Below are 18,257 nucleotides of genomic sequence, written 5' to 3' on the forward strand. Positions count from 1 at the left end.
CACTATTTCGTCAGTATTTCCTCACCCATTCCCGTTATCTCCTTGGATTATTATTCTAATTAAGGTGCTGACATGTCAAGACCTGGCAACAGTGCAATACACGCAATATCCCTGACATTTCCAGTTTGATGTGACACCTCTGCAGAGCTAGAGAAGAAAAGAGCAATATTCTATTTCTAAGAACCAAAATCATGAAAATAAAAGCCATGCCAAAACACAAGTTGAAAACTGCAATGGAGAAAAAGGACCCCTATTTACAAACCTGAACACCTGAAAGCTCATCAGAGTCAACCGCAGTAACATCAAAGCTGTGTGAAGTGGCCAAGAAGTGACTGCGGCTCTCAAGCTAATCAGCGCAATGAGTCCCTGTCATTGTTCAATCATTCCCAGCACTGAAACTCTTCATGTGATAATAGGCTCAAAAGAATCGACTGTGACGTGATGCAATGCCTCTACTCCAGCATCACAAACAGAGTTAATTTATAGCTTTTTTGTCCTGTGTTAGTTTGAAAAATATGTTGACAACTTTAGTTTTATGTTACAATCCAGATTCATGAATGTGCGTGGATTACGTGATGAAATTAAACTTAAACTACCCTACTTGCTTTACACATGCTCTGAGGTATACATTTTGTTCAGATAACACTCAGATAAACAAAAATGATAAATGTAATGTGTTAGAAAAAATAAATTCACAAATAAAGCTTGTTCAGTGGAAATTAGATGATATTATTGTTGCAGACTAAACATTCCTTATAAAAGACAGCATTTCTGTACACAATTGTCAAGGCCTTTAGGGGATCACAAATCCTATTGTATGTACTCATGACGCATCCTATTCTTTCCTCACACTAGCTATCAGCTGTCCAAGCAAGGCGGGTGACATGGAACAAAGATGACACATCAAGGAATACTAAAAGAGGTCTCTGTGGCATAAACTGCAAAGAACTGTAATTTTAGACAGATGACATATTGTAAGAACAAAGATACAAGAAAAGTGGTAATTCTAGTGAACACATAGCTTTGTATATGCATTAATTTAATGTTTTACTTGTTTAATGGAAAACCACTGAATTCAAGTGTTAGTGTTTTTTATTTTTACAGCACTCATAATGGTGTGGTGTACATATGATTAAAAAGCAGAGATCAAATTAACAAAGACACAACTGCTTTAAATTATAAATTAATAAATGCAGATGGTGTTAATTTAGATGGTGAGATGAGCTGGTGGTAGGCAGTTTTGGAAACAGTTTCACGCTTCTTGGGATAAGAACATAAATATAAAACTTTAGTTTCGGTGGTGTGTTTGGGTTAGGGCAGGGTACAGTAAGCCTATTCTCACACAAACAGGAAGGTGTATAGACAAGTACAAAAGGTGTGGTGCATGGACTGATGCACCAAGAAGAGAGAAATGGAAGGTTAGAAATCAAAACATTTGCAGTGCTTATGTTATCACAGATAAAGTCACAGGTAAAACCCTTATTATCTGCAGGATTTATAGCAGCAGTATAGGGCTACCACTACAGTATGATGTAATGCATACAGTAATTAAAGGAATATTCCCAGAATCTTTTTTCTATGAAATATTCATCTACTAGTCTTGAAAGGTGGATGTAATGAAGCTGTACTTCACTCTATAGGACTGCAACTAACAATTATTCTTATTATTGATTAATCTGACAATTATTTTATTATGAACTAATCGATTAATACTTAGCCTATAAAATGGCAGAGAAAATGGCCTTCAGAAGTGCAGACAGCCAAAATCCAGTGTTTTGTGTGTTATTATGTTGAAAACAGTGTTTTCTATCTAAATTTCCTGGAACTCGTGCTAAGACAGAAATATCCAACTCAAAATATTACCTTGTTCAAACGTCACTGTGCATGAGGCAATGGAACACAAAATGAATCGTCGGGAACATCTTTATACCTGCTGACCACAATTGCAAAACATGTTAAATTGCCTACAGTGATGGTCATTTGCAACTGTGTAACAAAAGGAAAACACAGGGTAAAAAAGGAAGAGAGTGGCAAAAGGTCACTAATGGAGTTTATAATGTAAAATAAGAGCATTTCACACTGAAATACAAGCACTTTAGCTTAAAGGGAAGAAAAAAATAAAAATCTTGAATATGGCTGCTTATTCGTCACCAACTTCAAGACACTGATGTTACTTTCATGCGCACTGAAGAGTGTGACTATATTAAGTAATTTAATCAACGTCAGCTCAAAGTTGCATTAAAGAACAAAAAAAAAAAAAAAATAGAAATTGCTGTGCAAACTTCTGTTCTGTTTCAGACTGCAGGGAAAGCAGAAATGCAGAACACACACACACACACACACACACACACACACACACACACACACACACACACACACACACGAAATATTTAGTGCTGTATAATCCAAGAATTGTTGTTTAAAAAAATAAAAATAAAAATCAGCATGCTCTCTTTGCAAGGTCCTCTACTAGCACTAAGACATTTAGTGGTCATTACTCATTGTGTTAGCAATTCAGCTGCTGATCACACACGAAGAAAATAAGGAGAGCTGGCTTAACAATCTGTCTACATATTGTGCGTTAAGTGTTCTGCAACAAATTTATAATAGGCAATCATATTTCTAATTCTAATACCTAAAATAGTCACTCTGCAAACAACAACAACCATTCCATTCTCCCTAAAGTCTGCATAGACCTGCTGCAGAGCATGTATATAGATCTGCATCCTCGTTTTCATTTATCAGCAACATCACCTAGGAGACGGCATAGGACTTGGACTTCTAACATTGGTGAGCATTAGAAACTACAGAGGGAAACAAAAAAAGGTTAATAAATTGAAAAAATACTCAATAAAAACAATGTGATTAAAACAATAACATTAATAACCTAAAAACAAGGCCTTGTATAGAAAGATAAAACATTAAGAAAAACCTTACAAATGCAAACTAAAAATCACTTTTATAACACTGCATCCCTCATGGCTAGGGAACCTAGTGCTGCTTCTCTGTCTCTTAGTCACGCAGTCTGCACGCCGCCTTCGCCGAACCCACTTCCAGCCTGTCTCTGCACCACTATCCATTGGAAAGCCCAACCCTAACCCTGTTCCTTCACAGCTTGCCCCAGCTGTCCAGACTGTGTCTTGCTCGCCTTGGTGGGTGAAATTCAGCCTCCGCTCCTTGTGCTAGGTGTTGGGCCCAGTCCCCGTCTCTCACTGTCGCTTTCTTGCCGTTACAGTGCTGGCTGGCGTGTGAAGGGTGGAGACGACACTGGCACATGGGGCCTGGAGAGTGATGGGTCTTTCTCTCTCCTCCCACATGAATACATCATGGTGCATGCTGAAGACATAAAGCTACACCAGTCAGTGACCAAAATACATGATCCTCACCTTAACTGCAGCAGGCCTAACACTGCACCATTGCTCCATTGCTCCATTGCTCCACTGCTCCTATGTGCCACCATGCCCATCCCAGGACCTTGATTGCAGCCTGCTTTTGCTCTTGTTTCTTACTTCTCTCTCTTTCTGGCGCTCATCTTTCTGTCTTTTAAATCCTTGGCGTCACCCTCTTAATTACCTGCACAGGTGTGCCTAATTTCCCTGAGGACTGTGGTATGATCAAAAATCCCAACAGAAAATACACACAATGCACTGAAACACAATACATGCAAGACTTCAGCAAGCTATGAATAGTCATAATTATAAAGCAAAAATAAGATAATGTATTCAAGTGACAAAATATAATCCAAGCAGAAGGCCAAAGCTTCACTCAGGCAAGGGTTTGGAAGCATTGAACAAGGCTGTTAAAAAATAACGACAAGACCAGTCGCCACATACTTCAGTGATCAAAACCAGAACCTGCGATTTGTTTTGGTCTTCACCAGTTTGTATGAGCAAATTTGATTTTGCGTGCCAACCTTACTGTCTGAGTATTTCTTTAGTCTGTGTATGACTGCTTTACATATTTTTTATAGAATTGTGCAGTAAGTTCGCCCATATGAATTGTAAAGCCACTTAAATATCACCTCCCACACGCACACAACACCAACTACAAAGGACCTTATGTGTCGTTTTTTCTACGTATGTTTGTGTATGTTGTGCAATTTACATACTGAGGTATCATGAATTAAATCATGAAATAAATCAGTGTCTCTTACATTATAATACATTGACTGAGACTAAAGACAGTACACAGCAACATTCATTTAATACAGTTGGAAACACACAAGTCAAAAGATAAAAAACCTTCTACAACTGGTAACACAGTTCTATTTGACATTCATGTCTCTGCAGTAAGCTGCCCCCTGCTTTCCCAGCAAGCATGCTGAAGATATAGCCGTAATGCAAATTCCCCCATTGGTGTTCACAGAGTGAAGCCAAGGCAACAAACAGCACTGTGTTATCGGTGTCAGAACCACTGGATAGAGTATATCAGATAAAGCGCTTGGGATAGGCGTAAAGCTCTACCTTGCAGCAAAATGGGGTGCAGCACTTTACACAGCAACAATCAGTGTACAGCATGTAATTTGAATAGACTTCTTTTTTATTACAATGGATAGAGATTGGTATGTGTAGCTGATAAATTAGCAAAGCATGACATTTGTGCTCTGCCTGAACTAATACAATGCTCTCTTTCAGTCAGGTGTTCATGTGTTTAGTTGGGTTTCATGGCTCTGCAGTAATCTGTATGCTTACCCTGCTGGCATGCTGAAAAGAGATGCAAGGAGGGAATGCTAATACCCTCAAACCTAGAACTATGTGGCAAAGGTGGAGCAGATGATTTTTAGTAAGCAACCAACAAGTTTTCATACTGAAATACAAAATAAAAAACCTATGTAGACGCAAACTTACCATCTGTTTGTCAACCATTCTTTTTTCCTCCTCTCTTGTATTTAGGTTGGTGCTGCACAATTTATGGCTTTAAGCCATATGAACACAATGTCACACTCTAGTGCTCAGTGTGGTTTCACTCATGTTAGCAAACTCTGCTGTTTCTGTGGGCTATTTCCTTAACCTTCCAGTTTCACTCCATGCATGTGTGTTAGATTAGAAGATCCATACTGCCATGTCTGTGCATGCAGCTAGAACCCAAATTAATCTTAGCATCTTGAGGAGTTAAAGGGGAGTTATCATGGATGAGTTAATAATACTGTGTTTCAGGATGGTGCCTCATTCATTCATATGGTCACTGGACGTGCACGCCGAAATTGTTTTTTAGAATTCTGAATATTTGTGCACACAGACCTTTGTTTTTGTGTACAGCACATCCATTTCTAATAATAGTGTATGAGAAATAAAATACTTTTTTGGCCTCACATGTTCATGCAATACCAAGTGTGGCCTCTATGCCACAATCACCACACAACCCAGCGCCGTCCCCTTACATCTCTCCCTGTGCAGTGGCTTCCTGAAATCTTTTTGTCATTGTGTCAAACTATTACTTTCAGGTTGATAGGGAAAAACATTGGCTCATTTAATCCTGTTAAGATGAATCCTTCAGTAAGACTAAAGATGTGACAGGACAACACGATATTTACCTCATGATAAAAATATTTTGTGGAAGAAGAAGCAGATACAAACTGGATGGAAATAAGTTGTCTCCTACTTGGAGGAAGTCATGATTTTAAATAGTACACTGACGATCTCTGTATGAGCAGTTGGAATGGCATTTAAAACAACTTGACACTGCTCCACAAATAAGCAAACAACATGTTTGCTGCCAATTCTGCACTTTGAAGGGGCTGCGTTGATGGTACAGCCAGCACACATAGTGTCAAGACCAGACTTGAATGCCTTGTGCATCTAGTGGCTCTACAGAGATAGGAACTCAGTCACTGACATCATTTGCTGTCTTTTGAACTATGAATTGAAGAGCTAGATCACACGTCTGGCATCCTTCCTCTGCGTTACTCGTTCAGCATGCACCCTTCCTATCATGACTCACACTCCTTCAAAGCAATTAGGAGATGCACCATACTGGCCTGGCTTTTGGCCACGCACAGACACTTAAAATTTCATCAGTGACAGGTTGCATTGTGTTGCAGGATTTCAAAACACCAGCGGATCTTATGAAGGCTATTCAACCATAAGAATTATTTAAATTAACTTGCTAGACTAGACTTAAAGTTGGTGTTCCTGGATAGTCACTCTAATAAAGCTAATTATCCGCATTCTTTGAGAGCTTACCTTATAGGTTGTTTTTTCTGCCAGACGGACAATGTATTTCATATGAAATAAGATTAAAATGTATATAAAAAATATACAGTAATTATACTATACACTATATACCAGTACTACACTATGCTTTATTGGTGTGGTAGTGGCTCAGTCTATAGGGACTTGCTAGTTGCTAGTGCTAGTTCCACCTCCTGGGCGACCTCCGAGGTGACCTAGAGCAAAGCACCCAACCCCCCACTGCTCCTGGTGTGCTGCGATGTGGCACCCCATTACTCCACTGGCTTTCAACATTTGCATATCTATAAGCCCTGTGTGTAATTGTATTTCAGGCCTATGTGTGTAAAACCTCGAGTGGAAAAAGAATTTCCCCATTGGGGAGTAAATCTTCTATCTTCTTCTACACAACAAAAATATAAAAAGCAATGATAAACAGAGAACAATAAAGCAATACAATCAGTCAAGCAAGGCTTGAAGACTATATAATTGTATAATTTTAGCATTTCATAAAAACACACCAGTAAATAGCCAGCATTTTCCAAACTCCAGATTTTACAGAACAAACTAATATCAGTAGTGTGTCTGGATTATAACAGTTAAAAATAATGTTGTTTATGTTCCTGAGACTTGAGAGCATTATTGCAGAAAAGCAAATTAAAACATTGTTTTAATGCTTGAAGAAATAGAACTAATCATAAATGTGCAAACACTTGTTCTTATCTTCTCTTATCTCTATGGCACAATAGGTATACTATTTATTTATAGAATATTGTGATGTCCAGATCATGCTCCAGTGATCGGGTATGACGTCAGTTAGATTCATTGAAACAATAACTGCTGGGAATCCTGAAAGAATTGTCAGTGCACTTAATATTGAACATTTGATTTAATTTATCATTTTATCAGTTATTATGTTCAACTGACTACCTATTATTGTAGGAGCCCTGTTTTGAACCAGAATTAGCAGAGGAAAGGATTCAAATTAGTGAAATTATGTAATAAAAAAGGACTACTATTACTCGACTACTAAAAACATCACATTCCCAACAGGCCTTCCTATTGATATATTAGGGAAACTATGGATTAAAGATGCCTTATATCACAAAATGTTGTTATTTCACTTGTAGATCACCGTTCTTGAACACAATGGTCACTAAGAATCCATGATTCTGATTAGTTGGTTTATTCTTGTAATGGACAACGTAACAAGACACCTCTGACATGGGTTCATTGACCACTGTAAATTATATTTACGGTATTAAAGCTTTACTAATCCCATTTTTTTGTAATTGACCATGATCGAATGGAATGACTACGTGTAATGTGAGAGGGGTCATTTGTAGTTTAGAACCCACTGAAAATTATGCAACACTGCAGTTCTACTCAGCTCTGTCATAGTGTTTTAGCATCCTTCAGGTCATTGTTTTACTTTTATGTCCCACAACTTTACTGTTTTGGTTCAGCCTCATTTCCTGCATCAGCGAGCAGATGTTTTCAGCAAAAAGGCTCTGATAAATCCAATGTATGCTGCCTGCCCAACACCAAAAGGCGGACAGACACAGTCTGTGTACAGGTACACATTTTGATCTGATCCCCTGATCTTAATCTGCTCTGGAACAGGTATCTCAAATCCAAAGATCAGAGGTTATTGTGATGATCAAACCAAGTTAAAAGTGAGCCAGCTGAGGCTATGAAAGCCAGAGTTGAGTTATTTGGCTAACCCCTTTATCATGGAACATCATTTCACTGACAGCTATTTGCATAACAGTCAAATGAAAAAAAGTGCAGCTTTCTAGCTTCTATCATATCATACTATTTTACTTCTACTAATGAACCCATTTTTAAATGTATCCCCTTAGATATGCTCTGATGGCTTAACTATTATTGTTGCAAGTTATGCTGCTATAATCTTGATTGACGTTAGCTAAACCTACATCATATGCAGCCAATCAACTTACATGTTGTCATGGTACGTATTTATAGTAGTTAGTGAGCTAAGATCACTGACTTACTCCATGGTGTCTCCGTCTCACACTACACTAAAATAACATCAAACACTTTTACATTTTACATTGTATTGGCTTATAACTCTGTACTCTGTATGTCGTACAATAATCTACATCTACACAGTTGTACTTTGTGTTTCAATTGCGCAGACATGAAACATTTTGTCAGTAGTGTCAATGTGGTGCGCCGTCACTGATCATAATTTTTTACGTCTTCTGTGTGCCGTCACTAACAGGATCATAATTTCATATAAAGGTGTCACCGGTTATGCTTTTTCATATGTGTGGAGGTACATTTTAATCTCTTATGGTGCTCTGACACCATTTTGGTCAAGCAGGCTAGTCTATCACTGTCTTAGCCTTGCTAACTGAACTACTTTTTGCATAAATATAAATAGCTTAATAGACTTTCTTGCAGTACCTTGGGCTGCCCTAGTAGGACCAAAGAAACTCCACCCATGTCGCAAATCATACTGTAAGTAGGGGTATGGCACCTTATCTGTGGAAGTTAAGATAATATATGGTTTTAGAGGAAGCTCATTAAAAGCTAATTCATTTCCTTTGATATCTCCATTTCACTTATTATCATTTTCACTCCAATATATTGCCACTTTCAACATATGTATGCAAGATATGTGTATCTTGCTCTTGGTGATAAGAGCTCCACACAGGTAGATCGTGCAAAATGGATGCAACATCAGCTCTTAGTTGGGATTCATTTTTGGGAACAAATCAGTAAAAACCTTTAACAGTTCGGTAGAATATCCAGAGTAACTAGGACATTATTTATGGAAAGACATGTTGCTGAGTTCATTTCTTTCAAAATGCCATTTAAAAAAAAAAAAAAAGAAATCGTTAGGCTCCACAAACAAAATTCAATTGACCTTTACTGCGTTGGGTTGCCAGCAGAAAACTCAGAGATGTTATCTCAAAACCTTAGTAGATAAAGCCAAAATTCTCTGCATGACTGAAATGTTTTTATATTCTGGGTCTGTTTAGGCTACCTTTCACACTATTGGGAATTTTATTGTTGTGGTTGATGTTCTAAAACATGAACACAGGTTTTCTTCTGAGAGGTACAAGGCTACTAAATGTTAATTTCCTTTTTTTAATCAGTTTGATCAAAGCAACACTTTCAGACAAAAAACAAACTCACAAATGACCATGCTGCTGGATACATGGATGCAATGAGAAAAAAAAACCCCACGCACTTCAGGGTGTTCCCCATTTATAAAATGTGAATGTTTATTAAATGTTGACAAGAACATTAAAACACAGTATCAAGATTCAGCAAAACAATCTATAGTACTTCACCAAAAAGAAAAGAAAAGGAAAACAGAGTTAGTTCTGCGCTGGGACTGAAGGAATGGGAGGACTGAGGGCCAGAGAGAGGAGAGTGGGGACAGGAGTGGGGCAAAAAGCAGAGCATTAAAGAGGCAGGGAATCAGGAGCCGGGAAGAGAAGAGAGGTGAATTTAGGATCTATGGAGTGAGAGGGAATTGGCAGCAGAGGCTAAGGCAATTAAGGAGGTACACAGTAAGAAAGATAGGAGGTTTGGGGACCTGGGGGATCGATCAGGAGGGTGCTGATGCACTGTAATGAGCGGGATAACTGGGAATGATTAGAGCCTCTGATTTCACTCTTTTATCATCTCTTCCGTTGGAGACTTAGCAAGCTGCAGCAGAGAGAGTGACTGTAAAAGCATTCACTCAACAAAAACACGAAAGGGGGCATGGCAAATAATACTTGTCTTTACATTTAAATAACAAGGGGCAACATAGCATTAACATATACAGTGAGCACAATGTGGTGTTGAGGTGAATAAAGATTTTGGGAGTGGGTTTGTCAGGGTTTTAGGGTACGAGCGCAGTTCAACACAGTACCAGAAGGTGGTGTCCACTTTTATGGGTTCACAATCACAATAAGTAATAGTTCATTATAATTATGTAAATCTCTCTGTTATCAACACAAATAGCAGGGGAGGCAAGTTGTACATAAGCATCACATTACTTCAAAATTTCCACAGAGAGACACACTCAGCCTCCCGCTCTGTTGTCTGGCTCATGCACATGGGCATGTACAAACCAAAGCATGTGCATATATGTGTACACACAGAGACACTGTAGACGCACACATGTGCACACACACTCACACACACACACACCCCTCTGCTCTGTCTAGAACAAAGAGACACACACATACATTTGCATACATTCTCACACGCAGTCCGGTTCCTTCTCCTTGAGTGACTTTATACATTTCCAACTTTTTTTTAAATTTGCCATATCCTCTGCCTTTCTCAGACCTCATACTCTGTGCCATTATTACATCAGCAAGTATCTATAACATGTGTCTGTGCTTTGATGTCAAAGAGAAGGTGGCAGTAGTCCACCGAGACATGACTTAGAGCTGTATGTACACAGCAGAGGTGCTGCAGAAATGCACACAGCAAAGCGGGATCCTCCCAAGCACCGGTGATGACAGAAAAACTCACAGCTGTTCAAGTGTCAGAGGTATTCAGTGCAGCGTTGCTCTGTGCTACACGTTAACTTGCTGTCAGCTGGGATGACACCTTTCAACACACATTCAAAACTGTCTCCCAGACAGTGCCATATGACTTTCCAAAGCCAAAATGTCAGAAAGATCGCATATGTCCAGCAAGGCAGCTAACGTGCCAAGAGGTTTGAAATCTCTCTCATATTGTTCCTCCATAAAAGATTTATATTTGTGCTGCAGATTTGAATGGGCATGTGCTTGAGGGATAATCACATTCCTCCTCTTCATTCATATATTCGACCTTCGGTGCAGCCTGGGCCACTCCCACCTGTCGCTCACATAGAGGAAGGGAAAAAGTTCTCTAATACATTACTTACATTTTTTTTTTTAACTGGTGGATTTTTGTCCATGTGCTTGAGTACTCTTTGTGTTTTAGCATAGTAAGAAAACGGCTTTACATGCTCTAAAAGTCATACACACTGTACATTAAAATCTACAGATATTTTTTAAAGCTTTTAGTACATCCAAAGAAACTCGATGAAACTGAAAAAAGTTGATTCACCGACTTAAAAAAAAAATAGACGGAAAGAAAATCGGAATTGCACTATTTTCTGCCCATAGGTTGCCTTTGTTTTTTCTTCATAAGATTTTTTTTTTTCATTTTTCTATTGTTCTTTTTTTTGTTTGCTTTAGGCAATTTTGTTTTTGCCATAACACATTGTAGAATTCCTACTCAGAAGAAAAAGACTGGTTGAGAGCGTCAAATCTTATTATACAGAAACATTCTCTCAGCTTGCATGACAAGAGAAACTGTGTCACACAAAACAAATGTCGTAGTAATCACCTGGAAAGGAGAAAAAAAATTACAAAACAGAGAACAAACCAGAGAAGAGGGAACGGGAATTGTTGGCAAAAGTGTGACTTTTCCTCAACAGGTAAGAAAATAAGATCAACAGTGTAGGTATGACACAGTCTTTGATTACTCTTTCATTCTCTGGTCCCAATTCTTCTCCAAATTGTTGTCTTTTCCTTCTTAATACATGTACATACTTTACAAGCTTTGTTATTTCATGTTAACTACTTAGATGGAGAGAGTGAAGGTATGCCAGCCATGCATCATGTTTAGTCTGTCTGTGCTAAACATTGTAGTCAGTCGAGACGCTCCACTGAACTCATGACAGGAAATTGATAGTGTGAGAGAACTCTGTCTGTCTCTCTCTGTAGACACACACACACACACGTACACGCAGACACACACGCATATGCACGTACACACACACACACACACACACACACACACACACACACACACACACACACACACACACACACACACACACACACACACACACACAAAGTGCTGGGTTACCATCTGTGAGTGCTGCATCAGTTGGCCAGTACTCAGCTGGCAGGCAGATCAGACAAAGTGCCCAATATGCTCCCTAATGGCCCAAGTCAGATGAATGAGATCCTCCGTTGTCTCTTTCTTTTTCTCATTTCTCTTTTTCATCCTTTTTGCACCTCCTCTACTTCGACTTCCTCTCTCCCCTTTGATTCACTCTGTCTTTAGCTTCGACTAATTTAACTCTTGTCAAATTGTTTCCTCGTTCTCTCTGTCTCTGTCTCTCTCTCATTATCTTAGGCCCCGCACTTCTTGCCACTACCCTGCTGGGTCTCATTCACACAGATCAAGGATGTAAATGTGACATAGTGTACCACTGCGCTGTCCTTTCTCACTGGGAAAACTCTGGATTTCCTTTGCAGAGGTGGAGGAAGGAGGATTTGTATCTCCTCTTCATATTTTGTGAAGGTTTTTTTTAGAGCAAGACTCTCTCCATCCACAGATTATACAGCAATGGGCATCGAGACTGAACCACAATCTAAGTGCCATGTCAGCACGGATGGGAGGTCAGAGTTACATGTCAAGAGGAAATCACTGGTGTGTGATTCCGCAGGAGATGGTTGGACCACCATGAGTAAAGCTAGCGCAGTGGACTGTGGGTTCGGAGCTCTGGGTTTGCATTTTTTTTTAACTGAATGATCAAAAATAAAGGGATGATGGTTATATTATTTTTTCAAAGAAATGGACTAGGGGGAAGGAGGGATAATGGTAGCCAGCATGACACTAGTAGCTGAGTGATGCAGGAAGAGGAGCAAAAAGGGAGAGAAACATGAGGAGGCAAACAGCAGAATCGACTTAACTCAAAGAGGTATGTTATAGTGAATAAACAATATCAAGACAAGTAACTCCACCTAGCTGTCAGAAGTTGTGGTTTGTAATGTTTCATAAAATTCTTCTTTCTCTTTTGTCTTTCTCATTTATTCTCTGGGTCGCGGGTAGGTCGTATCTTCATCTCGGAGAACTTGAGGGAGTACTGCCAGCCAGTCCAGGAGGACCACTCGATGCCGTCAGCATAGGAGGTGTGTTGACCGCGCAGGTACTGGCCGTTAAGGTTGGAGGTGTGGCAGTTGCGGTACCACCAGGCACCGTGGTAGAAGGAGGCGCAGTTGTTCTCTGAGTGGTCGTTATCCTTGTCTTTGGTGGTGAACTTCATCCCGTTGTGCTTCAGCAGAGAGTCACCTAGGGCAGGAAAAAGAACAAAACTGTAATGTCAATACATGTTTAAAAGTAGAATATAGATGTATTTTTATTAAACAGACTTGTATATTGGCATTCAAGGAATGAAACAAGCTCTCATAAACATGAGCAGCTGGGTGATTGAAGAAAAAACGTTTTAAGCAACAGCTATTGCATTTGAACCAACATATTCTACTCTTCAGTTAATAATTTCTATAAACATAAAGAGATGATAGAATAAAAAATAAAGCTCCACAGTTCTCCAGAACATGGCTTCTCACTATCTAAAGCAGAAGGTCAGACTGGCTTTGTAGCCAATTTATCAAAGGTTCTGTGGTGACCTTTTTATCTTCCTCTTTTTAATAACACCACCCCAATGATATAATCAGGATGTCAGTTAATGGACAGAAATGGACAGAGGGGGGGAAAATACGTACTTAATGGACTTTCTTTCTTATGTGCATGTGCATCTTTTAGGTATTTGGTAGGTTTTGTTTGGTATATTAGGTAACCTGAAACCTTTAAAATATAAATAGTCAGTGAGAGGGCATTCTTCCCTGCAATCTGTGATTGTGAATATGACAATGATATTATACAACTCCAAGGATGCAAGATGTATAATCTAACTACCCTTAATCATAGTCGGCATGGTAAGCCTGCAGATTCAAATTGCAGAGCTCAGCTAACATTGATAACTGCTTTACAAGCCATTGCTCTAAGAGGCTTAGAATTAAAATAAAAGCAAGTCCTTGCTATCCTGTGGTAGACCTAAAGTTTTCAGCAAATGGATGTTCAAAGAGCTAATAATGTTCAATAAACCCACCATACCTCCCCTTCACTCCCTGTCCTTTCCTTTCTTTCTAAAGCAGGCTTCACACTGTGACCAGAAGTGGACGGATAAAGCTGAGAGCAGAATGAAAGACTGCTCACCAGCCATCAGGTGATGGCTAACAGCTCGTCAGGGCATCAAACAACCCTTAATTGCCCAGGATGTGGCCGCCCAGCTCTTTACCCTCTCACTCTGTCCTACTCTGCTCTCCATTTGGCATTACCATGGTAACCAGTCAGTGGAATAGATAATCTGATAGGCATGTCTGATATTCATGTAGTGTGCTGCTCGACATTGGGTGAAAAGAGATAGTGAGGTAGTCAATTGACAATGGGATGATGTCCGGCGGAGGTAGCAGCCTCCTCTGATGCCCATTAACATCCAGCTGCTCCTAGCTCAAATGAGCACCTGTCGGCTGATCAGAAAGCAGCCACAGCACAGCAAAATACTACTACTGATGATGATAATAATAACAATAGCACTGTCTAGAGGGAAGCCGAGGTGAGACCATGAGCATCCTGAGAGAGTTTGAGTACCCTTAATTTGACTGGATCCAAATGTCCAACAAGCAGGATGAGTTCAAGGTCAGGTCATGCTGAGGACAAGCCAGGAGGTTTACAGGGCTTTTTAGCAGGAACCATATCTGGGGGAAAAGCTGTTACACACACACAACCTTTTTTATTTCTCTACTTTTATCTGCCTCCTCTTTCCCTTAGACACCTCTATACTAATTTTTATTTACCTATGGCTCACTTCTGTTACTCTCTTCTTCTTGCACACCTGTCCCCTTTGTTCCTCCATCCTAGTTTCTTCTAGCCCTACCTCTCCTCGGCTCCATCTCTCATATCTGTCCCCATTCTCTGTGTTCTCGGAGCAGCGCTCCCCAAAGGTTCTTTAAATTGCTTCTTCATTTCAACGGCAGGTTTTTGTTTACGCTGCAGGTCAAGCAGTGCAATTAATTGGCAGTAATTTAATCAAGGTGACAGGTAGCTGGCTTGGATCTGATGGTTGGGGAGCAGAGACACAGACACTTGCAGTCCCCTATCTGTGTGTGGCTGTCTACATGGTTTAACAAGTGGACACACATACTGCACTGTAAAAATAACATACTATTATTATTACTAGAAGGCAGCATGCACTTGTAGTTGGCTAGAGCTTTAACTGCTGTGACGTCTGTGTTCACAATTAGGTTAAATGAAAAAAAAAATGTGTCGGAAACCAAATAAGTAGTGTACTTTCAGAGTACAAGCAAAGGAAATCTTGAAAGCAAAGTCTATCTAGTTCACTGGTTAAACATACCTGCATTGCCAGAATAGTCTCCCACAGTCAAAGGGTATCCATCATCATCGGGGTCCACTGAGAAGAGGCCTACTCCAAAGGTACCATACTGGGCAAATGCGGTGCTATTTTCAAAGTCCTCCAAGTCAATACGTAGCTCATAGTTCCCCTGAATGGACAGGGCATGGATCTGCTTCAGTCCTGCAGGGCAAGGGGCAAGACACAGACGAAAACAATCCATTACAAAGAACTACCGTTGTTCTCAGCAAACAATTTAAAGCTATTACAGTAGCATCTCAACACCATACATTTCCTGGAAATAAGATGTAAAATGTTTTTTTTTTCTTCCATTTAGAGTCTCTTACTGCATGTGTAGGGTTTCTTTCCAAAACAAGATTAGAGTTTCTTTTCAAAAGTGTGTCTACAGCTCACAGAAAAGTTTGCAGTGAGGATGAAGAGACCAGCTGAATCCGCTGAAACGATGTATGTGATTTGTAATGACACCAACTTCTTCACACTTACATGCAGTTGGAGCATGAACTCTAGCATTTGATACAAACTCACCAATCTTTCACAGTCACAAATTTTATTAGAAAATCTGCATGGAACATGGGTACCAACAATGACCTAATATTTTCTAAAGATATATTTTCAGCCAAATCTCACAGGAATAACCTAAATCTGAAGAATTATCTCTAACCTGCTTCTGCCTATTGGCCCTGGTCCTACTTAGATCATCCATTGCCTACCCTAACCTAATATTATGAATTTGCCTGTAATTGCTTTAAATTCTCCATCACAGGGTGGGTGTCCTGGATAAAGGAGATGTTATAAAATGGAGCATGTACTAGCACTAGTGGGGAGAGAAAAGCTATTTTATAAAATAAAATGCAGAAGGTTATGTGTAGTTTAGTTTATTAATAATAATAATAATAATAATAATAATAATAATAATAATAATAATAATGATACGGTATTTTTGGAACAGAATTTCTTCAAAAATGTATTTCTTCAACTAAACTCAACTTGTAGCATTGGCTAGGAGGGCTCATGGTGCGGCTGTGGCTCAGAGGAAGAGCGGGTCGTCTACTAATCGAAAGGTTGTCGGTTGTGCATCGGTGTGTGAATGTGTATGAATTAGTTAGTTTCTGTTTGATGGGCTTTGCCATCACTGACTAAATATGTGTGAAAGAGTGAATGTGGCACGTAGTGTAAAAGCGCTTTTAATGGTTGGAAGACATGAAAGGCGCTATACAAGTACAGGTCCATTTACCATTTACTTATCAAGGACAGTGAATTGCTTTTTGAACCAACTGATTCTCATTCTTCCAAAAGAGATGGCATTTATACAATGTCTAATTCCCTGCTCTGTCTCAGAACATCAAAGACAGATCCTAAAACTTACAAGGATACTTGACTTGATGCAAATGTTACCCTTTAATATCAAAAAGATCCTGACAATATGTGTGTTTTACTGTAATCTTCATTCAAAACACACTGGCAAATTGTTTAGTTTATAGAAAATATTTGCTCAGTTACCCATTTATAAACTCTTATTAACTTTTGATTTTGCACACATGATTAAGCATCAGGACTCAGCTCATTAATGACCACAATAAGCCATGAATCCTTATTATTACACTGGCACTGCATCTTAAATAGAATTAACCTTACATTGCATTCTCAGTATGTGTAAAGATAAGATCATTTTCATTTCAAGTATGTTTTATAAATCCTTGATTGTGGCTCTATGCATTAAGTCATTATGTGTAATAAAATTCCTTCTGCAGGCCACCTTAATAAATGAAAGATGATTTCAGCTCACATCCAACTATCTCAGCTGTTTCTGATTCAAGCTTGCCATCGCTTCATTGGATGCCCCGAACTGATCTTTTAATTGTTGCTCAATCCTTTAGAGAGAGTGTGTAAGACAGAAAGTGCCAGGAGGAAAAGAGGTTTCCATCCCTTCTTCCTTGCCCCCTCCTGTGTTGGAGTGATGGTGCTTCCCAGGGCAAGTTTTCCTCTCCTGGGCTGATCAAAGGTACAAGAAGAATACTGTGTCAGGCAGAGAGGAGCAGAAAGAACTCAACCTGCATTCCTTGAACACAAAATTCAAGGCAGGAAGACAAACAAAAGTGAACTTGGTCTCAAGACTTAAAAGCTTTGCTCCATGCTTACAAATGCACTCTATACAGTGTGTATTTTTGACACAAAAACCAAAACATTTGAAGGCGCGCATTGATGGAGAAGCTTGAAAGGCTTCATGGTTAAGAATGAGGGTTGGATTTAGAGCATGCAGAGAAAGCTGTAGGTTGAAATAGCTGGTTTAATGTTGGTTTTTACTGTAACATGAGTCAGAATCAGCATGAAAGTCGATGGACCACAGGAAGGAAGGGGATTTCATGAACTTCAACACTGTCATTTTACCTCCTATGGCAATCATCACCTTCACAAATGAAACTCATTCTCCTTTTTAAACCTTACATACTTCAAACTGACTTTTTCTAATCTGAATTCCATTGTTGTCGAGAATTGCTCTCTGAGAGGACCTCGTCTGAAGTAGAGGGCTAATTTGATGACAAACACAGCTGAAAGAACCCATTATTATTCAGAGACAGAAGCTTGCAGTGTGGGCCCATGCACTTAGTTTGGATTTAATCTAGCCCAATGGGAGGGTTGATCCTGTTCTTTTCACTTTCACAGTGGATCAGCAAATTGGAGGTGGAGGATTGGTCATTAATACATTCATAGGCAGGTTACTTCACGCATGTCAGTTATCTGTTCATTCTTATACAGTGATATAAATACTAAAGTACTGGGTACTGTATGCAGGAAACAGACACACAGAAACACACACAAAACGCAACACATTTTTACATGCATTCAGAGAAACGAAAATG

At 39.4% G+C, this 18,257-nt stretch overlaps 1 protein-coding gene across 2 annotated transcripts in view; it reads right to left on the reverse strand.

Annotated features, from left to right (window-relative positions):
- Positions 1 to 9,403: 9,403 nt before the first annotated feature.
- The window catches only part of fibcd1b (fibrinogen C domain containing 1b), a 95,006-nt gene continuing 86,152 nt past the window's right edge, over positions 9,404 to 18,257 (reverse strand). For both annotated transcript variants that reach the window (XM_051411726.1, XM_051411725.1), the window contains 2 exons: positions 15,379 to 15,558; positions 9,404 to 13,253 (listed from right to left, as the gene is read on the reverse strand). In XM_051411726.1, coding sequence (XP_051267686.1) covers positions 12,988 to 13,253; positions 15,379 to 15,558 — 446 coding nt within the window. In that variant the 3' untranslated portion in view covers positions 9,404 to 12,987. The remainder of the gene's footprint in view (positions 13,254 to 15,378; positions 15,559 to 18,257) is intronic.

Source organism: Dicentrarchus labrax, unplaced genomic scaffold (genome assembly GCF_905237075.1).
Source record: "Dicentrarchus labrax unplaced genomic scaffold, dlabrax2021, whole genome shotgun sequence".
NCBI classification, from domain to species: Eukaryota; Metazoa; Chordata; class Actinopteri; family Moronidae; genus Dicentrarchus; species Dicentrarchus labrax.